The following is a 19,299-nucleotide window of genomic DNA, read 5'->3' as shown; positions in this document are numbered from 1 at the left end:
CTTATTACGTTTATTGCTTAAATGGATTTCCATCCACTGAAATGTAAGGCCCATGTGTTCAGGGAGTTTTAACCTGTCGTGTTCACTGCTCTATCTCCAGCACTTCTAAAAACAGTGCCTCGTACAGAAGAGGCAGCCACTAAATATTTGTTTAATGAGTAAATTAAAGTAAAGAGAGAGAGAGAAAGAGAGAGAGAGAGAGATCCCCTAGTCTCTCTGCTTGGCCTCAGGCACTCTTCATGGCTCACCGTGGGGGCTGGGGGAGAGGGCAGGTAAGAACATGGCATGTCTCAAGTCATAGACAACTTCAGTGGTTCAGTTCAGGATTAAGAATTAAAATTAAGCTTCAGGGGCGCCTGGGTGGCTCAGTGGGTTAAAGCCTCTGCCTTCAGCTTGGGTCGTAGTCCCAGGGTCCTGGGATCGAGCCCCGTATCGGGCTCTCTGCTCAGTGGGGAGCCTGCTTCCTCCTCTCTCTCTCTCTCTCTCTCTCTGCCTGGCTCTCCACCTACTTGTGATCTCTCTCTCTCTGTCAAATAAATAAAATCTTTAAAAAAAAATAAAAATAAAATTAAGCTTCATAGTTCATTTGCCAACTTCATGGAAAAAAGAATTCTCAGTCAAACTTCTTTAAAGCACCATAAATTCAGCCTCCTGAACAAAGCTGGGATTCCCTTCTTGGCCACAAGCTGTACCTTTTATATTTGAAACAAACCACATTTTAGATATAAGGTAAGCATTAGCATCTTTTTGAAAAATAAAGTTAATATCGGAAACACAAGACCCTGGAGGGTTTTTTTAAAATTCTTCTTAGAAGCTTAATCTTGCCATTCCCATATCCTTGATTCATTTGTGCCTACATTTGAGCAAATCTTTTTTTTTTTTTTTTTTAGCAAATCTTTATTGAGTGGCCCCACTGATATGTTTGGTGACTTACTCGTGATAAAGCAAAAAGAGACCCTGTGCTGAGGAAGGACAGTTGTCCTGCCCAACCGCAGGGCTCTGGTGAGAGCTCAGGGATGCGCCTCCACCACAGCACCCCCCCATCCCAGCCTGGCCCACAACTGTGTCACTTCTCAGGGGGCAGATCAGCAGCTTCAGGTCCCCTCCCACTCCCCCAAGGCTCCTCGCCACCTGGCTTCCCCACCTGGCACACGAGACCCTTTGTGACCTGGCCCTTGCTCACCAGTCCAGCCTTATCTTCTCCATCTCCTCCGTTTGTGCCTTACCTTCCAAAAACCCTGGATTACTTCCACACATCTCCCCTCAGCAAGACCCTGACCCCCCACCCTCCACAACTTCTTTGTGCCCAGAAGACACTCTGCTTCCTTCAGGGTTTAACGCAAGTGAGACTGTCCCTCAGAGGTGGCCTTGAGAATGTGGAACACACATTCTTGCTGACCCTATACCGTCACGGCCCCTTCTCGGAGTGTGGTCTGTCGACTTCAGGGGCCACTGGGACCCTCTCAAATGGCCTACAAGTTCAAAAGTATTTTCAATAATAATGCTAGATGTCATCAGCCATTTTCGCTCTGGGGACACCTGCAGTGGTAGTGCAAGGCAGTCATGGGTAGATCTGCTCGTGACGTAGTGCACATCAGAGCAGCGGCACCGACCGTCCTAGTCACTGCTGACTCCATCACCGCACAGTGCCACCGAGAACATGCTGGCATTCATTAACAACGTCCTCAGTGAAGCAGTGAAAACGGCTGACTCTACTAGAACTCAGCCCTTGTGAACATGTTTGAGAAGGATCCATACAGCTCTTATGCAACGGTTGTTGCAAGAAAACGCACTTACACCATTGTATTGCAAGCTAAGCTAACTTCTTTTTTTTTTTCCCCCACAAAACAATTTTTACTCAAAAAAAAATTGACCAAATATTTTCTTTAAAATGGACAAAGTGTGGGGTACTTGGGTGGCTCAGTTGGTAAAGCATGCAACTCTTGATCTCAGGGTCACGAGTTCAAGTCCCACAGTGGGCGCAGAGCCTACTTAAAAAAATTTTTTTTAATGAAAACATAAAATGAATGAAGTGAGCCTGTCACTTCCAATGAAAAAAATGTACAGTATTGTAGATATAATTCAAACTTTCTGGCAAAAATTCAAATCCTGGAAAATGTCTGTCTACCATTGTGAGCTTCACAGTTTCCCAACACATCAAGACTTTTCCACATGAAACTGGTGAGGATATTAATGAGTGTGATTTTAATGTTGCATAATGAAACATCCATATTTGAAAGATTGGCGTAACCCAGTAACCTAATATTTTCCAAATAACCACTGCACATTACAAAATCACATGACTAAAAGATCCATTCAAAGTGTACGACAGGTCAATGGACTTTAATCGGAGCAAGTAGGAAGGTCTACAAACAGTGTTTCAGAACCCACATGCAACTCACCTTGAAGGAACTACCACTTGTTGAGTTTTGGTGTAATAGTAAAGAAGAATATCCACAATTATTTGAAAGATCATTAAAATACTCCTCCCTTTGCCAACTATATTATCTGTGTGAGGATGAATTTTTTTCAAATCACTTTCACAAAAACAAGCATTTGCAATAGGCTGAATGCAGATGTTGATGTAAAACCCAGCTGTCTTCTACTAAGACACACACTGAAGAGATTACAAAAATGTAAAACAATGCTATTCTCACTGATTTTTTTTTTTTTTTTTTTTTTGGAGAACTAGTTCATTAAAAATCTGCTTACTGGGTTAACGTGAAATGGATTCGTCATTTTTACATTAAAATAAATTTTAATAAATATTTTTAAAATTTTTTGGTTTAAATTTTTTTAAGATTTTATTTACTTACTGTACCCCTGAACAAATAATACTTTATGTTAATTAAAAAAAAGATTTTATTTATTTTAGAGAGAGAGTATGTGTGTGTAAGTGGGGAGAGGGGTTGGGAGAGAGGGAGAGCAACTCTGCACCAAGCACAGACCCCAACACGGGGCTCCATCTCACAACCCCAAGATCATGACCTGAGCCGAAACCAAGAGCTGGACACCCAATGACCTGGGCGGGCCACCCAGGAGCCTCTCGGGTTAAATTTCTAATACAGTAAACCTTGACAGATATAACCCACATAACAAAAGCCCTTTAGGGTCCCTGATAATATTTCACAGTAAAGGACCTGGAGACCCACAAGTTTAGAACTGTGGGACTAGAGCTGTTATGATGGTGGATTAGGATTGTTGTTGGCTAGTCACATGTCCGCCCCACCTCCTCTGTAGCAGCCTGAAGGTGGGGCTATGTTTTTTTTTTTTAATTCTATTTTATTTTTTTTCAGTGTTCCAAAATCCATTGTTTATGCACCATACCCAGTGCTCCACGCAATATGTGCCCTCCTTAATACCAACCACCAGGCTCACCCAACCCCCACCTCCCTCCCGTCCAAAACCCTTAGTTTGTTTCTAGGAGTCCACAGTCTCTCACGGTTTATCTCCCCCTCCAATTTCCTCCAACTCACTTCTCCATCTTCCCATGTTCTCCGTGTTATTCCTTATGCTCGCAGAGAGAGTCAATGGTCATATGGTTTCACTTACTTGGGACTATGGTTCTTTATTTCTGCACCTCAGCCATCAAACACAGTGCTTGACACATAAACACAAATTCATTATCTTACACTTCTGGAGGTCAGAAGACTGAAATGGGTCCACCCGGGCCATGGTCCATCTGGAGGCTCCAAGGGAGAATCTGTTCCCACGTCTCTGCAACTTCTAGAAGCTGCACCCATTACCTCACTCACAGGCCCGCGTCACTCCAATCTCCTTATGTCCCTACAGCTCTGATTCGGACTCTCCAGCCTCTGTTTTACAGTGGGCCCACCGGATAATCCAGGAGAATCTCTCCATCTCAAGGTCCTTGATCCAATGACATCACTGAAGTTCTTTCTGCCACCTAACTTCTTCTGCCATATTCACAGCTTCTGGGGATTAGCATGTGGACATTATTGGCTATGGTATGGCATTATCTGCCTACCATAGCCATGGACAAAAACAATTCAATAAAACAGAGCAGAAAAATGCCCTACCAATTTAAGTACTTAAATGTTTAAGTAAACATTTAAGAGTCTCCAGACTGGAATGAGAAAGAAACTAAGAACAATGATTATCTCTGGGTGAGAAAGTGGATGGCTAAGTACAGAGTGGGAGAAATTCATCTATTTTATTCAGTTAAATGCTTATGTGGTTTTTGCCATGTGCCACTATCTAGTTCATCCCAAATTATTAGCTCATTAATCCCATAAAAACCCTAGACTAGTTTATGGCTGCAAAAACCAAGCACAAACAGATTAAGAGGCATGCCCAACCAACGTCCCACAGCTAGTCCAAACCTGGAGCAAGACTGACCCCAAGTTACATAAGCAGTAGCCATGTTCTCAACCACTTCCCTGCACAGCTTTCACTGTTGAACCCTTTGTACCACTGGAATGTCACACCAGGCATGTGTATTACCAATCCAAATAATGAAAGACACAGTCACAACATAGCTGTCTCTAGAAGGGAAAGCTCAAGAAGAGATATCCCCACCTGGTCCTTCCTGATGGTCTCAATTCCTTCACAAGGAAGGAGAAAGTCTGCAGTAGAATTCATTTCTAAGCCCATTACAAAAAACAAACATGGAAATGCAGACAAGCACCATTCAGCAATCAGTACTCATGACAGCCGCAGAAGAGTCAGAGGTTTATTTTCTTTCAGGTAAAAGCCTATAAAGCTTTCTCTTTCAACCACAACTAACAGTTCTAGGCAGCTCACTCAGCCAGCACGGGAGACAAGATTTGACCCAGTCCTCCCAAACTCTCAAAGAGCTAGTAAAAGGGATACCGCCCACGGAAATTTCATACGGTATTCTTCAAAGAAATTCTGTAGATTTTTACCTGAAAAATAAATTTCCATTTACTATTGGGAGAGAGAATACAGGACTGGTTTTTAACTCAAAATGCGGGCCAACTTTATCTACCAGTTTCCCCCTTAGTTCCAACAATGCCTCATCCTCCTTGCTATGGGGCACCACCTACCACAAGCCAGCAGGGTAGCCCCCTAACGACCACTGTGAGGACCACACCCTTCTGGCCATGGCTTCACATGTGGAGGAGCACTTTGGTTTTACAGAACACCTTTAGTAATTCATTTATTCCTTCCTCCCCAAGGGGGGAAAAAAACAACACATTTATTTGAGTATTTCTTTTGCAAGGTCTTCTGGTCATTAAAAACAACAACCAAAGACCTGGGTGGCTCATTTGGTTAAGCATCTGCCTTCGGCTCAGGTCATGATCGCAGAGTCCTGGGATGAGCCCCCCCTGGGGTGGGGGGTGGGGTCCCTGCTCAGCGAAGTCTGCTCCCCCCTCCGCCTCTGCCCCCCACACTCATGTGCACACTCTCTTTCTCACTCTAATAAATAAATAAAATCTTTAAAAAAAAAGAAAATAAGTGACTAACAAATCCTCTGCATTTTGCACAAGGCAGGAGAGTAATGCAGTACTCACCAGTGTTTCAGGGTTTTGTTTTTTGTTTTCGTTTTTTTAGATACAGGCCAGGACATGTTACAGATTCCCGCAAATATGGGTTTTCTACAATCTGGCCCCAACAGGCTTTCCAATTTTATTTCCCATTCACACACTAGCCTGGTGAGCTCTATGTGCTGTATGTGAAATGCCCTCAGACCCCACACTACACACACCCCCACAGGTAAATGCCCAGCTGTGGTGCTCAAGGCAAATGCTAATCACCTTTCCCCCATTTCTCACATCTCTCTTTTGGAACTTTTGCTCAAAATAAACAGAAAAATCAGGGGGAATTCTACCTCTGAGATGAACTTTTTTTTTTTTTTAAAGATTTTATTTATTTATTTGACAGACAGAGATCACAAGGAGGCAGAGAGGCAGGCAGAGAGAGAGGAGGAAGCAGGCTCCCCGCTGAGCAGAGAGGCCGATGCGGGGCTTGATCCCAGGACCCTGAGATCATGACCTGAGCCGAAGGCAGCGGCTTAACCCACTGAGCCACCCAGGCGCCCCTGAGCTGAACTTCTTCTAACTCTCTTTATTGAAAAGGATTTTTTAATAGTGAATTATTATTTATAAGCATTTTACTTTTCCCACTCAACAAAAGCTTCTTGAGGATAGAAAATAACGTCTAATTCATCTTTATGTATCTGCAACATTAAGCAGAACGTTACTGCTTGTCTATTAAATAAACAAGTGAATAAATGAAGGGTGAAGAATGAAAAAAGGGGACAAAATGTCCCAACAACACCAAGCTAGGGAAGAGATTCTGTATCCAAGGTCTGTAACTCCCTGCTCAGCTCGAGAAAACCACACACTCACGTGAATGGAAGTGATGAAACGGACAAGGACCTTCAACACCATTATTCGCAATGAGGATTCTAAGACCAACATTCTGTGTCCTGGTAAAGCAGTCTATTTCTCACTCATATTTTAATTTTCTTAAAATTTTAAAAAAGATTTATTTATTAGACAGAGAGCACAAGCAGGGGAAGCAGCAGGCAGAGGGTGAGGGAGAAGCTGGCTCCCCACTGAGCAGGGAGCCCGATGCAGGGCTCGATCCCGGGACCCTGAGATCATGACCTGAGCTAAACGCAGACACTTAACCAACTAAGCCACCCAGGTGCCCTTCTTCAAAATTTTTTAATGCACCAGTCATCCTTAGGAACTCCTACATTGTTACATCTGGGCATCTGGGGCGTCCACAGGCCGGCCGCCGTAGCAGCGATCACACACACCAACAGCACTCCCTGAGCTAAATGCTGGTCGTCATCCTACACCAGGCTGTGGAAGCCAAAATGCCCTCATCCTCACCAACAGGAAATCAGTGGGTTTGCCACATCAGAGCCAGCTATGCAATTCCACCCCCAGGGCCCCCGCCCCTGGTGACAAGCTGTATAAGGGACACGTACAATTCCCAGGAGCAATTCCTTCCAAAGAGCAAATCTGCATCTAAGTGGCTTCTGGTAGCTTCGGGACCTATACTCCTCATACATCAATTCAGAACGAGAATGATTCAGCACCGGGTGCGGAATTAAAAAAAGAACCTCAGGCTGCAATTACCTTCCTCATCGGGTGAGCACTGCTGGGCTGATGCCGTCTGAGTGGGGACTGGAACCTAAGTCCCGTCTCTTCCGTCTGTGGAGTGCACCCCGACTCGCCCAGCACAGTGTAAATCGCTATTTACAGACGGAGACGACGTTACTGTTCCAACAAGCTCCACGCTGACAGAAAGACTTTGTTCAGAAACTCTAGGCCCAACAGGACGCTCTCAAAAATCCGCTGGAATTTCTCAAAAGATGGCATACCCCAGGAAAAGGGATTTTCTATCTAAAGTGCAAAAAAAAAGGCAGGAAGAGGAATACAGGACCATCAGGGGCCTGGCACACCGAAGCCCTCCCCTGGTGGCCTTGGTGGCTTGAAACCAACACCAGCCTCTTTGGGGGATTCTAGCTGCACCCTTACCCTCTCTGTAATAAGGCTTTACAGATGGGATTCCCGCGCCCGTCAAATACAGCCTACACATGTCTCTGCTCTTTCTGCAGTGGATAACCCGAACAGAAAGCCAGACCCTTAGGGGCAAGAATCAAATGGGTCACTCATGTCCAAGGAAACCCAGGAACTTAACACATCAGTTCTAGATGTGCTCCCCTCTGCTCCGCTCTTCAAGGAGGCCACAGGAAGCCCAGGACTGCTTGGTGTACTCGATTTGCTGATGGGCCTGTGTCTCCGGAGGGCGGGCTGCGGCACAAATGAGCTGAGCTCACCGGTCAGCATTCTGAGCCACTCAGGACAGTGGCGGTGGTCTGGGGCACGTAATCCCCCACCAGCAGAGGAACAAACATGCGAACACAACAGCTATCACTCGCTGAGAAACTTGACACAGATGATCTCATGTAATCCTCAAACCCTTGGCACGCAAGGGTTCAAGAAAGAGTAGGTCCCGCCTCTCAGGGTCAGACTAATGCCCCTCCCCACCCAGGCCCCCGGAGGGAGAGAGCCGGGTTCACAATGGAGCCTGCACTACCCCACACCTCCTGCAGGAGGCTCTCTGATGCACATTTTCCCAAGCTCAGCGGGAGAGTCTTCAATGGTTCTCAAAAACCATTTCCCCAATGAGTCTCAAATGCCAGCAGCATGCTTCTTTTCTAGAAAAGCAAAGATGCTGAAGAGCAAGCTACCATCCTTGCCCGGGCTCCTTGGAACCTGCTACTCGTGCCAGCACTTTTTTCGGTCAGATAGTAAATAAGAAGGGTGTTTTGTTTTGCTCCAACCTGAGCAAAAGACTAAAGTTAACAAATGCAAATGTCTGGATACCTGACCAAAACCACAAGTAGACCAAAAGCCCTAAGCCCAGTGCAGCTTATCCCAGAGCCTCACACGTTTTAAGCACGAAATACGGGATCAGTAAACCTTCATCACAGACAGTCAAGATGTGCCCAAAACTACCCTGCCGCTTCCTCCTTTACCGTCTCATATTCTTACGTTTCTGTTTAAATAAAACGAAACAAAACACAGGCCTTCCCTTCCAGACCACCAGCTGTTTGTTTTTTATTAACAGAGGACTGGCTTCTCCAGAAAACAAAGTGGGAAAACCGTCCTTCTTTCCAAGTCCTGGGCTGGGGCTGCTTCTGGTAATGCAGAGGGAAACACGAAATTGAGGGGAAGGCAGACTCTGAGTATAATTCAAAGTTGAATGAAAACTTGTTTATCAAAGTCATTTCTTTCCTTTGTGTAATTTTTAACCTTCTTAGCAAGAAAATGGGACTACCGTTTTCTGATTCATTGCCAAAGTAAAGCAAGGTAATTTTTCATACGACATTAAGCTACAGAGGAGAGGGAAGAGGAGAATCCCATTTTCAGAACTCCCGATGCATAAGGAGCTGGGCCAGACACACACAGATGTGGACTCCCTCGTAGGGATCTATTTGGGTGAGGGGTGAAACCATATCTTCCAGATGAGAAATCAAGGCTCAATGTCTTCATATGGGCTCCCCCATAAGCAGAGTCCAAGTCGAGGACATGAGTTTACAAGTTTATTTGGAAGGTGATCCCAAGAGGTCCAAGGGAGGGCATAGGGAAGGTGAGACCAAGAAGGGAGGAAGCCCATAAAAGGCATGAAAAGTTGCTACATACACGCGGGGCTCAGTTTTACCAGAACCCCTTGCTGAATCATGGTACACACCACAGAACTGTCCCCGCAGTGGGTAAGGAAGCTCAGAGCCCCCACCGGCGCCCATCGTTCCCCAGCTGAGGGCTGCCCTGAGGTTGCACCCGTGCAAGCCCAGCCAGGACCCGAATTCAGGTTGGACCCACCGGCCTGCGTGCCGGCCACCTCACCTCATGTGCCACCTCGTGCCACCTTCCTTCTCCTTTCACCCACGCAAGGCCCCTGGGCACAGTCTCGATACTGTGCACAAATGACGGATTCACTCCTTTTATCTTTTCTGCCCTGGCCCCTTATTTTCTTTTCCCCCAACCTTAAAGACACATAGACGTCCTTCTGAGACGCTCACTCATAGGCGCTTTCTTCCTTCACAAGCACCACTTCAAAAAGAAAACGAATTCTGTATTTGCAAAGTGGTGGGGAAGCCGCCCATCATGGCCTTTCCGTTTTCCACGGAAGCACATTACTAAGGAACAGTGAGGGAGGAAGAGAGCAGAACTGCAGGCAGAAGGGTGGCAGGGCGCTCCTGGGGAGCACGGTTCAGCCCTGCCAGCCCCACTAGACTTGGGGGGGGGGGGGCTTGCCAGGAAACCAGGGAGGGTCAAGGGCTCTCTCCTGGGTGCAGCAGGGCCCTGACGGGTGGGGCGGGGAGGGGGGGCAGCCGTGCATGCACCTGTGGGACCAGCTGCAGGAAAGCACTGGCAGCTGACGAGCTAAGCCATCTGTATCCACAGCAGCAGCTCTCCATAAGTTATAAATGTTTCCACCATGAGGATGGCTCCCTGAGGTGAGTGATAGAATGGCTATCTTTTTTTATTTTTTTAAGATTTTATTTACTTATTTGAAAGAAAGAGGGAGCATGAGAGAGAGACAGAGACAGAGACAGAGAGCATGCATGAGCAAGGAGGAGGGGAAAAGGGAGAGGGAGAAGCAGATTCCCTGCTCAGCAAGGAGCCCGATGCGGAACTGGATCCCAGGACCCTGAGATCAGGACCTGAGCTGAAGGCAGATGCTTAACCCACTGAGCCACCCAGGTGCCCCACAGAATGGCAATCTGACCCAGGGTCTCTCTGAATTATTTCTGTGCAAAACAAACAAATGAAAAGGGGTAAACGGGCTTAGCTGACCTGCTTCATCCTTACTATTAAAAAATAAAGGTAAATTTGCCACTTTGGCTGCTTTCTATAGAAATTCATTCCTGCGGTACCAAAAGTGTTATAGACTCTGCAGTAATCTCTTATTACGACAAAGTACATAGAGATATAATGGGCAGTGAATGTATCCCTCATGAATAATGAATCCAATGAATGGATACACGCATGTATTACGTGGAATGCTCAGGCCCGTACCAGAGCCCAGGGTAAGTGAGTGATGGCCCTAATATAACCAAGTAATTCATTAATTCCATCACGAGTTCTGCTTTACGATATCTGCTTTTATATGCCAATAGTCAATTTAATGGCATTTTAAATTGGAGTGAAGCCCCAAGAGAGGAAAGCACTATACACCTTATTGAACCACAAATCTAACATCTGATTTTTTAATTCCAAAAATGACCTAATAAACTCATTTTATAATGCAATCTGTCCGAACAACTCCTCTTTTTGTGTGTTTCATTCATTTCTAGTAATCACGCAGAGCTTTCAATTGGAAATCCATTATCGTTGGGGCACCTGGGTGGCTCAGTGGATTAAGCCACTGCCTTCGGCTCAGGTCATGATCTCAGGGTCCTGGGATCGAGCCCCACATCGGGCTCTCTGCTCGGCAGGGTGCCTGCTTCCCTCTCTTTCTCTTTCTGCCTGCCTCTCCATCTACTTGTGATCTCTCTCTGTCAAATAAATAAATAAAATCTTTAAAAAAAAAAAAGAAATCCATTATCACTGCAATTAAGTATAAAAGTTCCTTTGCATGGGGGCTGCCTAGATGGCTCAGCCCACTGAGCATCCAACTCTTGGTTTCAGCTCAGGTCGTGATCGCAGGGTAGTGAGATCGAGTCCTGCATCAGGCTCTGCGCTCAAGTGCAGAAGTCTGCTTGAGACTCTCTCCTTGCCCTCTGTCCCTCCCTCTGCTCGAGTTGGCTAAATTAATTAATTAATATCTAAATCTTAAAGAAAAATTTCCTCTGTGTCCACATAACATAAAGACCCTATGCTCTGTCTCGTGGGGGCTTGACCACCTTCTTCCAGGGATACAGAGGGAACCTACAGGTTTGCAGCAGTAGTGGGAGCCTCTGATTTACTTGCCTGCAGCATACGGACTATGCAAGAATTAATAAGCTCAGAAATCCAGACTTTCATGTGGAAATTTTACCTCTAGAAAAATAAGTTGGCATACAACTTTTCCTTTTTCCTTTTTTTTTTTTTTTTTTTTTGCTGTTGAAGATTTTACTTATTTATTTGTCAGGGAGAGAGGGAGAGAGCACAAGCAGGGGTAAGGGCAGAGGCAGAGGGAGAAGCAGGAGCAAGGAGCCCTATGCGGGACTCGATCCCAGGGCCCTGAGATCATGACCTGAGCTGAAGGCAGCCACCTTAACCAAAGGAGCCAATTTTATGAACTACATGAAAAACTTGCAGTTTATGGAAAAAGTAGCCACTTAACAAAAGAGGTAAAGAATTATGAGACTGAGGAGCGCCTTGGTGGCGCCGTTGGTTAAGCATCTGCCTTTGGCTCAGGTCATGATTACGGGGTCCTGGAATGGACTCTTGCATCGGATAGCCCCTGCTCTGCGGGGAGCCTGCCTCTCCCTCTGCCTGCCACTCCCCCTGCTTGTGCTCTCTCTCTGTCAAGTAAATAACAAATAAATAGAATCTTAAAAAAAAAATTATAAGACTGATGCACTACCTACTGTGCCAACAAGGCACCTACGGAAGAGGTAAAGAACGAAACTGTACCCAATCTTCTAAAAACCCAAAAGGTTGCTGCAAAATGGTTTTTTTTGCCTTAGATTCAACTGAATAAAAAAAATCAAACTTTGTCACTTACGTTGGCCTTCATCTACCTTCAATCACAAAGCAATTACAATACAAAATTATCCTGGATGAGTTTTTTTTTTTTTTTGAAAGATTCTTCGATTTTAAAGAATATTCTCTTGGGCAGACATTTATTTTCTACTTCCATGGAAGTGTTATAATTTCTACAGTACATGAAATTTTGATTAAATCTACTTGGTTGGCATCTGTGTTCTTCTAATAAATGAGAAAGCATTCCTGGAACAGCCTAAATAATCTAAGTTTGCAAGCAAAATTAGAGCCTGAAAATATCAGCTGTCGACACCAGCAGTGAAGAAGGAAGAAAGAACACAGCCTTACCATTGGTTGTATTCTTTTTAAAGTTGTCCAGGAACTCCTCCAGGAGCTGGGACTGGTTTGGAGGGGGCAGCAGATGCTTCTGGTCCCTTGAGAACAGGTCACTGTCTGACCAGGACGAGCACAAGGTGCCTTTTGTCTCCGGCGGCCGGGCAATCAGAGTGAGCCCGACGCTCTGCTCAGAAAACAAGGCCTCCATCTGCTTCAGGTCAAGATCAGACACAGCTTCCCCATTTAAGGTCATGATTTCATTGCCCTTTCTCAACCCTGAGAACAAGGAAGAGGAAACAAAAGGAAGAGAAGGGAGATGACTGAGGGGAGTTATTTTAACGTGAAGGTGAAGGACGGGAGGAACTCAAACCACAGATTCACAGGGACCATCTCGCGGCTGTCTTCGAAGAAAGGTCAAAACGCACAGATTGGGAGGCTGCTGACAACAAATGACAGGTCTCTCAAAGCCAGGATTAAAAGGGACAGTTTGGGGTTTTGTTTTGTTTTGTTTTAAGTAAGCTTTCTGCCTAAGTCCTGTGCTCTATGGACTGAGCCAGCCCGGTGTCCCCAGAAGGAACAGTGAGTTCCTGTGAGTGAGTGCATGGCTCAGACAGTTGAGGGTTCCCCTCTTGATTTCAGCTCAGGTCGCATCTCAGGGTCTTGAGCCAAGGGCTCCGAGCTCAGCAGGGCCTCTGCTGCACAGTCTTTCCCTCTGCCCCTCCCCCTGCTCGTGCATGTTCCCTCTAAAGTAAATCAATAAATCTTAAAAAAAAAAAAGGGGGGGGGATACCATTTGACCCTCATTCAAATTCCTTGTTCTTCTATTTACCTGATGTTAAATGCCATGAAAAACAACATTTACCTGTGTCTGTCTGGCTTTCTGTTTCCTTTCCCTGTCTGTCTGCACACCGCCTGTGTGCATACATGCTCTCCTTCAAAACACCTCCCCCTGCAAATTCTCTCTCTCCACATATATATGTAGACATATATGCATATGTAAAAATATATGCGCATATGCATTTTCAATTAAACTATCAAGTGTACTTTTTTCTAACTCTAGGAGAAACCATTCTCTGACAAAACTGTAACAAGAGACTTTCCCCAGGCAGACTGCATCCCACAGTGTTGAACTGAGAGAGCACAGAGACACTCTGTGCCGCACGGACCTTCTCCATATGCCAAGCCGTCAGGGAGAACGTCGCTTATCAGTATGCGGCTGAGATGCTGATGCTCGTCCACCTGTGCTGTCACTGCAAACCCTGCGAGTGGCAGTAAGAGAAGAAAACAGGTCTAAATTCCGCACACTGGTTAATCTCTGCAACTCCATCAGCAGCACCCCGACCCCTCCCACCCCCGCCGCCGCCGAGCATCTTTTCTCCTAAGTATGCACTGTCAGGGAAGTCACCTTACAGGTATGGAGAAAGCACAGCTCTCCGGCAGGGGCAAAGAAACAGGAACGTGTCAGATCTAAAGGATCAAGGAGGGCATGACCTTGTTGGAGAGCAGAGATGCTGCACCCATGTCTCGGGCAGCATTATCTACAGCAACCGAAAGGTGGAAGCAACCAGACCGTCTCTGGACAGATGGACGGATAAACACAAAGCAGTACGCACACACAAGGGAACTCCTAAAAAGGAAAAGATCCAACACGTGCTATCACACGGACAAACCCTGAGGACGTTATGCTTGATGACAGAAGCCAGTCACAAAAGAACAAATACTGTATGATTCCACTTGTCTCAGAGACTGACAGCCGTCGAATCCATAGAGGCAGAAAGCAGAATGGTGGTTGGCGAGGGGTGGGAGGAGGAACTGGGAGTGACCATGTACAAGCTACAGAGTTCCAGTTTTGCAACATGGAAATAGTTCTGAACATGGACCCTGTTCATGGCTGCACGGCAAAGGAATGTATTTAATGTCACTGAGCTGTCACTTTTAACCATTCTTAATGGTTACCATGGTAAACTCTGTTATGGCTGTTTTACCACAATTTAAATTTTTTTTGAAATTTTTTTTAGAAGTTGAAACCAAAAAGTACTACTATGGAGATAAATTAAATTGGGTTCGATACAAAGTAATTTGTTACAAAACAACTCTGTGTGGGGTTAGGCATTTTAAGTAGGCGGAAAACCACTTGGATGCCTACCGTAGCTGCCCTAAAGGTGACTACACGCAAAACCGACGTGAGGCAGGGCTGCCCCTAAACGCATCTCCCTCACCTGGGTGTGCCCTCCCCTCTGATTCCACAGTTGGGAGCACTTGTTCCCCTGCCTGGGTTCCATAATACTGGGAGTTCTTTGACAGTAAGAAGAACAATGTGTCCCCCTCACCCTTTTGCTCTGTGCCTCAGGCAGACTGTGATCTGATCACCACAAAGCATCTTTGCAAGTATCTCCCTTCAGTCCTTCAGGCATTTCAATACAAAGAAGATTCCCAAACACCCACCAAGGAAAGTAGAGTGAAGGTCAACAGAATACAGACAAAATGCTAAGAAGACTTCAGAGGGAAAACCAACAGTAACACTGGGTCAAAATAGACTAAATTAAGGGCGTCTGGGTGGCTCAGTGGGTTAAGGCCTCTGCCTTCGCCTCGGGTCATTGTCCGGGGATCCTAGGGTCATTGTCCCGGGGTCCTGGGATCTGCTCAGCAGGGAGCCTGCTTCCTCCTCTCTCTCTGCCTGCCTCTCTGCCTACTTGTGATCTCTGTCTGTCAAATAAATAAATAAAATCTTAAAAAAAAAAAGACTAAATTAAAAAACAAAGAACTTGTCAATTATATCAATTTTTTTAAAAAGACACAAAGAACAAATCTCAAGAAAACTAACACATTACAATAACTGGAATTTGATCAGCTGAATTCATTTTAAAGGAAAAAAATTACATCGATGTATTCAACAAGATAACAGTCTTTTATGGAGCTATGTATTGATCATTGTCTAATTACTGAGTTCCCATAGTTAAAGACAGAATAAAATATTAAAATGAACTGTAGGACATGAGCTCAGTCCAACAGGAGCTCAAGGCCAAGTTTAAAGACAAACAAAGGGAAATCCAAAAGGCAAGTATTACAAAGTGATTTGGATAATATTGACCCTTAATTTTTAAACCGAAGGTAAAGCAATCAGATAAGCCCTCTTTAAGAAAGTTAGACCTTTAGTTAGTTCCTGGAGGCCAGGTGGATTTCCACAAAGAGGAGGGAACGCAGCAGGGGAAGCCTTGAACAGCACCATTCCTGGTGGGTCAAAAGCTGAGAGCAAAGACACGGAGGAGAATCGGGACTTACTCAGCTCCAAAAAGTAAATTCATTGTGTTACTCTCACAACCATACTTTCGAACTCACCAATTTTTATACTTATTCCTTTTATTTACTTTGGCATTTCCCCCTCATATTAATAAGTATCTTTTGAGCCTAATATAAATACATAGACATGGAGGAAGGGAGAGAAAGTTCAGAAACTACTGTCATGGTTGACACTGAACATGTAAAGGTAAAGAAAAAAAAATATTAGGTCCAAAGATACTGGAGCAAACTAGACACGGACGGACAATGCGGCTCTCCGACTGGGCTCCTGTGCTCACCAAAGTCAGACACACTTCCGGTCTTCGTGAGCTGCACGTCATAAACATTCAGCGGGAAGATTTCTATTTCGTCATAAACCTATAAAAGGAAAAACAACAAAATCAAAACATTTAATGTCATGATATCTTGGAAATTTTTTTAAAGATTTTTTTTTTTTTTTGAGAGAAAAGTTATTTATGAGCTAGAGAGAGAGAGGCAGGGAGAGAGCGTGCACGAGTTGGGAGGAGCAGATGGAGAGGGAGAGGCAGACGGCTTGCTGAGCGCTGAGCCAGACACAGGGCTCAATCCCAGGACCCTGAAATCATGACCTGAGCAGAAACCAAGAGTCAGACGCTTAACAGACTGAACCACCCAGGCACCCCTTTGGAAATTTATTTTAATGATATCCAAACTGGATGCCAAATTAACACAGAATTCCTCCCTCCCTTACAAATTATATACTTATTATTATTTTTTTTTTTTAAGTAGGCTCCACACCCAGCATGGAGCTCAACGTGGGGCTTGAACTCACAGCCCTGAGATCAAGACTGGAGCCAAGATCGAGTCAGACACTTAACCAACTGAGCCCCCAAGCCCCCCCCCCAACAAATTACAGACTTAAAATCAAGAGGCCATGGATGTGGTTCAAATCACTTACCTGTTCTTGCATGAATTCATACAGCGCAGGGACACAGTACTCCATGTTTTCATCCACTAATTTTCGGAGTTGCAGGCCATAGTGGCTGGGTTCCAACTGCCTCATCTGTAAAGAAAAGATAGCTATTTAGATTTTCAATGTTCTTTCTAAATTCATCATTGTCCATTAAAAATCAATGTGGAAATTTCTGAAGGAAATACTATATATGGTGAGTAGAGTTTAAACCCGTATCTGAGGGTGCCTGGGTGGCTCAGTGGGTTAAGCCGCTGCCTTCGGCTCAGGTCATGATCTCAGGGTCCTGGGATCGAGTCCCGCATCGGGCTCTCTGCTCAGCAGGGAGCCTGCTTCCTCCTCTCTCTCTCTGCCTGCCTCTCTGTCTACTTGTGATCTCTCTCTGTCAAATAAATAAGTAAAAAAATCTTTAAAAATAAAAAAAAAATAAATAAATAAACCCGTATCTGAGAGCTAAAATTTAAATGTGCAAAATAAAAATAAATAAATAAAAGAAAGACGGGGGACAAATAATTATTTTTAATTAGGTTTTCTCTAAATGACACTGCTTATCACTAAAAGCAAGAGATGTATTTTTAAGAACTTACGGGAGTATATTATCTGATAGACTAGATCTTACCATCTCCGCAAATACTGTCATTTTATACGCTGGTTTTACCTAAGTTGTCTCTCATTAATGAGGAAGAGAAATTGTGTGAAATGGGAACACTCTCCTATTCTACAGACTTCAGAATTAGGAATTTCCTACCCCAGAAATGTTTCAAAAGGAAAATGTCGACACACACACCCACTCATTCATAGTAAGTGGGTGTAACTGACCCACTCCGATTTCTGGCATCCTCTATCACTTATAAGACTTATGAACCTCATAACTCGTGGTGCTGGTAGAAAACAATACTGTTGGTTGTCTGAATAAAAACATTACATAACGGAGTAAAAGGACATGAGATTCGTAAGAATGGAAGCTGCATGTATAAATGTCTCGTATCTTAAGGCTTAATTCAAAGTGGGAATATTAAACGAAAAAAGTAAAGATTATTCATATCTATTAAGTATACGTGGTAAAGAGTTACCAAAGTCCACACGCCTTTTCTCACCATTCCAGGTGTTTGATGGCATTTTTCTCTGAAAACTTAAAAAGCGTTCAGCTCTACTGCGCCACCTGGTGGATGAAAAACCTCTGCTCTGATGTTCAGTCTATGACCTCAGCAAGCTCTCTTAAAGACTTAGCATAAACGTTCTTTTCAGAAACAAAACCCAGTTTGAATAAAGAGTAAAACACCACTAACAATCCCCGTGAAGCAACTGTGAATAGTATCGTTACTCGTTTAATCTAGAGAAACCCGATAAAACTGCTCAGGAGTAAACCAAACTACTTCGAAGTTTCCACCACTTTCTTAACAGAGCCCTGTCTCTAAGGAACTTAAACAACAAGACTTCAGAATTATTCTAGCTATAAAGGTCTACAAAGAATTTCAGTAAAACAGCTCAGGTTCTTCATGAAGGTGAGGGGCCATAACCTAACAACTCCCTCTTCTAAAAGATGGAGAAGAATGCTAATTAAAGTAATACATAGGGGTGCCTGGGTGGCTCAGAGGGTTAAAGCCTCTGCCTTCAGCTCAGGTCATGATCCCAGGGTCCTGGGATCGAGCCCCGCATCGGGATCTCTGCTCAGTGGGGAGCCTGCTTCCCTTCCTCTCTCTCTCTGCCTACTTGTATTCTGTCTGTCAAATAAATAAAATGTTTAAAAAAAAAAAATAAAGTAATACATGTCCATTAATAAGCATGTTGATTAATAGATGTTCATTTTTTCCCTAGTACAGAAAGTGAGGTCTTAAAAACCACACAGGATTTACAAGGCACAGGGAGGCAACATTAATGATTCTTTCTACCGAGACCTATTTCCACAGCAAAAATACATTACCTTGCATGCAAGAGTCAAAATATCTTCTACTCTATGTTCTGGCTTGATCATTACAGTAACCCCTTGATTATCCTGAAAATGAACATAGGTCTGGACCTCCCATGTGTTGTCTCGGGGAACACCATCGGCTGCTGAACCGTATATATGCAGAAGTTCATCCACCTGTTTTCAGACACCATAAGAAAATACAGACAGATTTGATGCACAAAGCACAGACACTAGGAAGAAAATGTCCCCTTGACTCATGGCATATTTTATAGTAAGCCCTTCCGCATTCCTTGCATCTGGCTTCCCACAACCCTCAGGGGCAGACAAACTAGTGTCTCCTCATCCATTTAGCCCACACGAAACTGAAACCCTCCAGGTAGGCTGACAGGAAGGCAATGGAGTTCTGGTCCGGTGTTCTGGCCACGTGCCATTTGTGGCCTAGACCAAGTTTGAACACCACACAGTGCTTGGTTTCGACTCTCCCTGCTCCAGAACTGCTGGTTGACAAGCGCCCTGTGAAATCTGCATTCCTGATCACCATGAACTTGAACATGGGCTCATTTACAGCCACTGATGCCCGTGGCATCCTAACCCGAACCGCGCTGCATCTGAGCAACGCGGTTCTCTTATTTCTACTTGGTTCATAAAATCAGTCTCTAATACTAAGAACATTTTTTTTCCTTTCT

At 44.6% G+C, this 19,299-nt stretch overlaps 1 protein-coding gene across 4 annotated transcripts in view; it reads right to left on the bottom strand.

Moving 5' to 3' along the window:
- TIAM2 (TIAM Rac1 associated GEF 2) overlaps positions 1-19,299 on the bottom strand; it is a 112,002-nt gene that overhangs the window by 55,082 nt on the left and 37,621 nt on the right. For 3 of the 4 annotated variants that reach the window (XM_047733390.1, XM_047733392.1, XM_047733391.1), the window contains exons 8-12: positions 18,626-18,787; positions 16,690-16,794; positions 16,052-16,130; positions 13,640-13,732; positions 12,486-12,749 (exon numbers count right to left, since the gene is read on the bottom strand). In XM_047733390.1, the coding sequence (XP_047589346.1) occupies positions 12,486-12,749; positions 13,640-13,732; positions 16,052-16,130; positions 16,690-16,794; positions 18,626-18,787 (703 nt within the window). The remainder of the gene's footprint in view (positions 1-12,485; positions 12,750-13,639; positions 13,733-16,051; positions 16,131-16,689; positions 16,795-18,625; positions 18,788-19,299) is intronic. The other variant, XM_047733393.1, reaches the window with a different exon arrangement.

This window comes from Lutra lutra, chromosome 6 (assembly GCF_902655055.1).
Source record: "Lutra lutra chromosome 6, mLutLut1.2, whole genome shotgun sequence".
Classification (NCBI taxonomy): domain Eukaryota; kingdom Metazoa; phylum Chordata; class Mammalia; order Carnivora; family Mustelidae; genus Lutra; species Lutra lutra.
The sequence above is the reverse complement of the archived record's forward strand: the minus strand, read 5'-3'. Positions and strand labels throughout refer to the sequence as shown.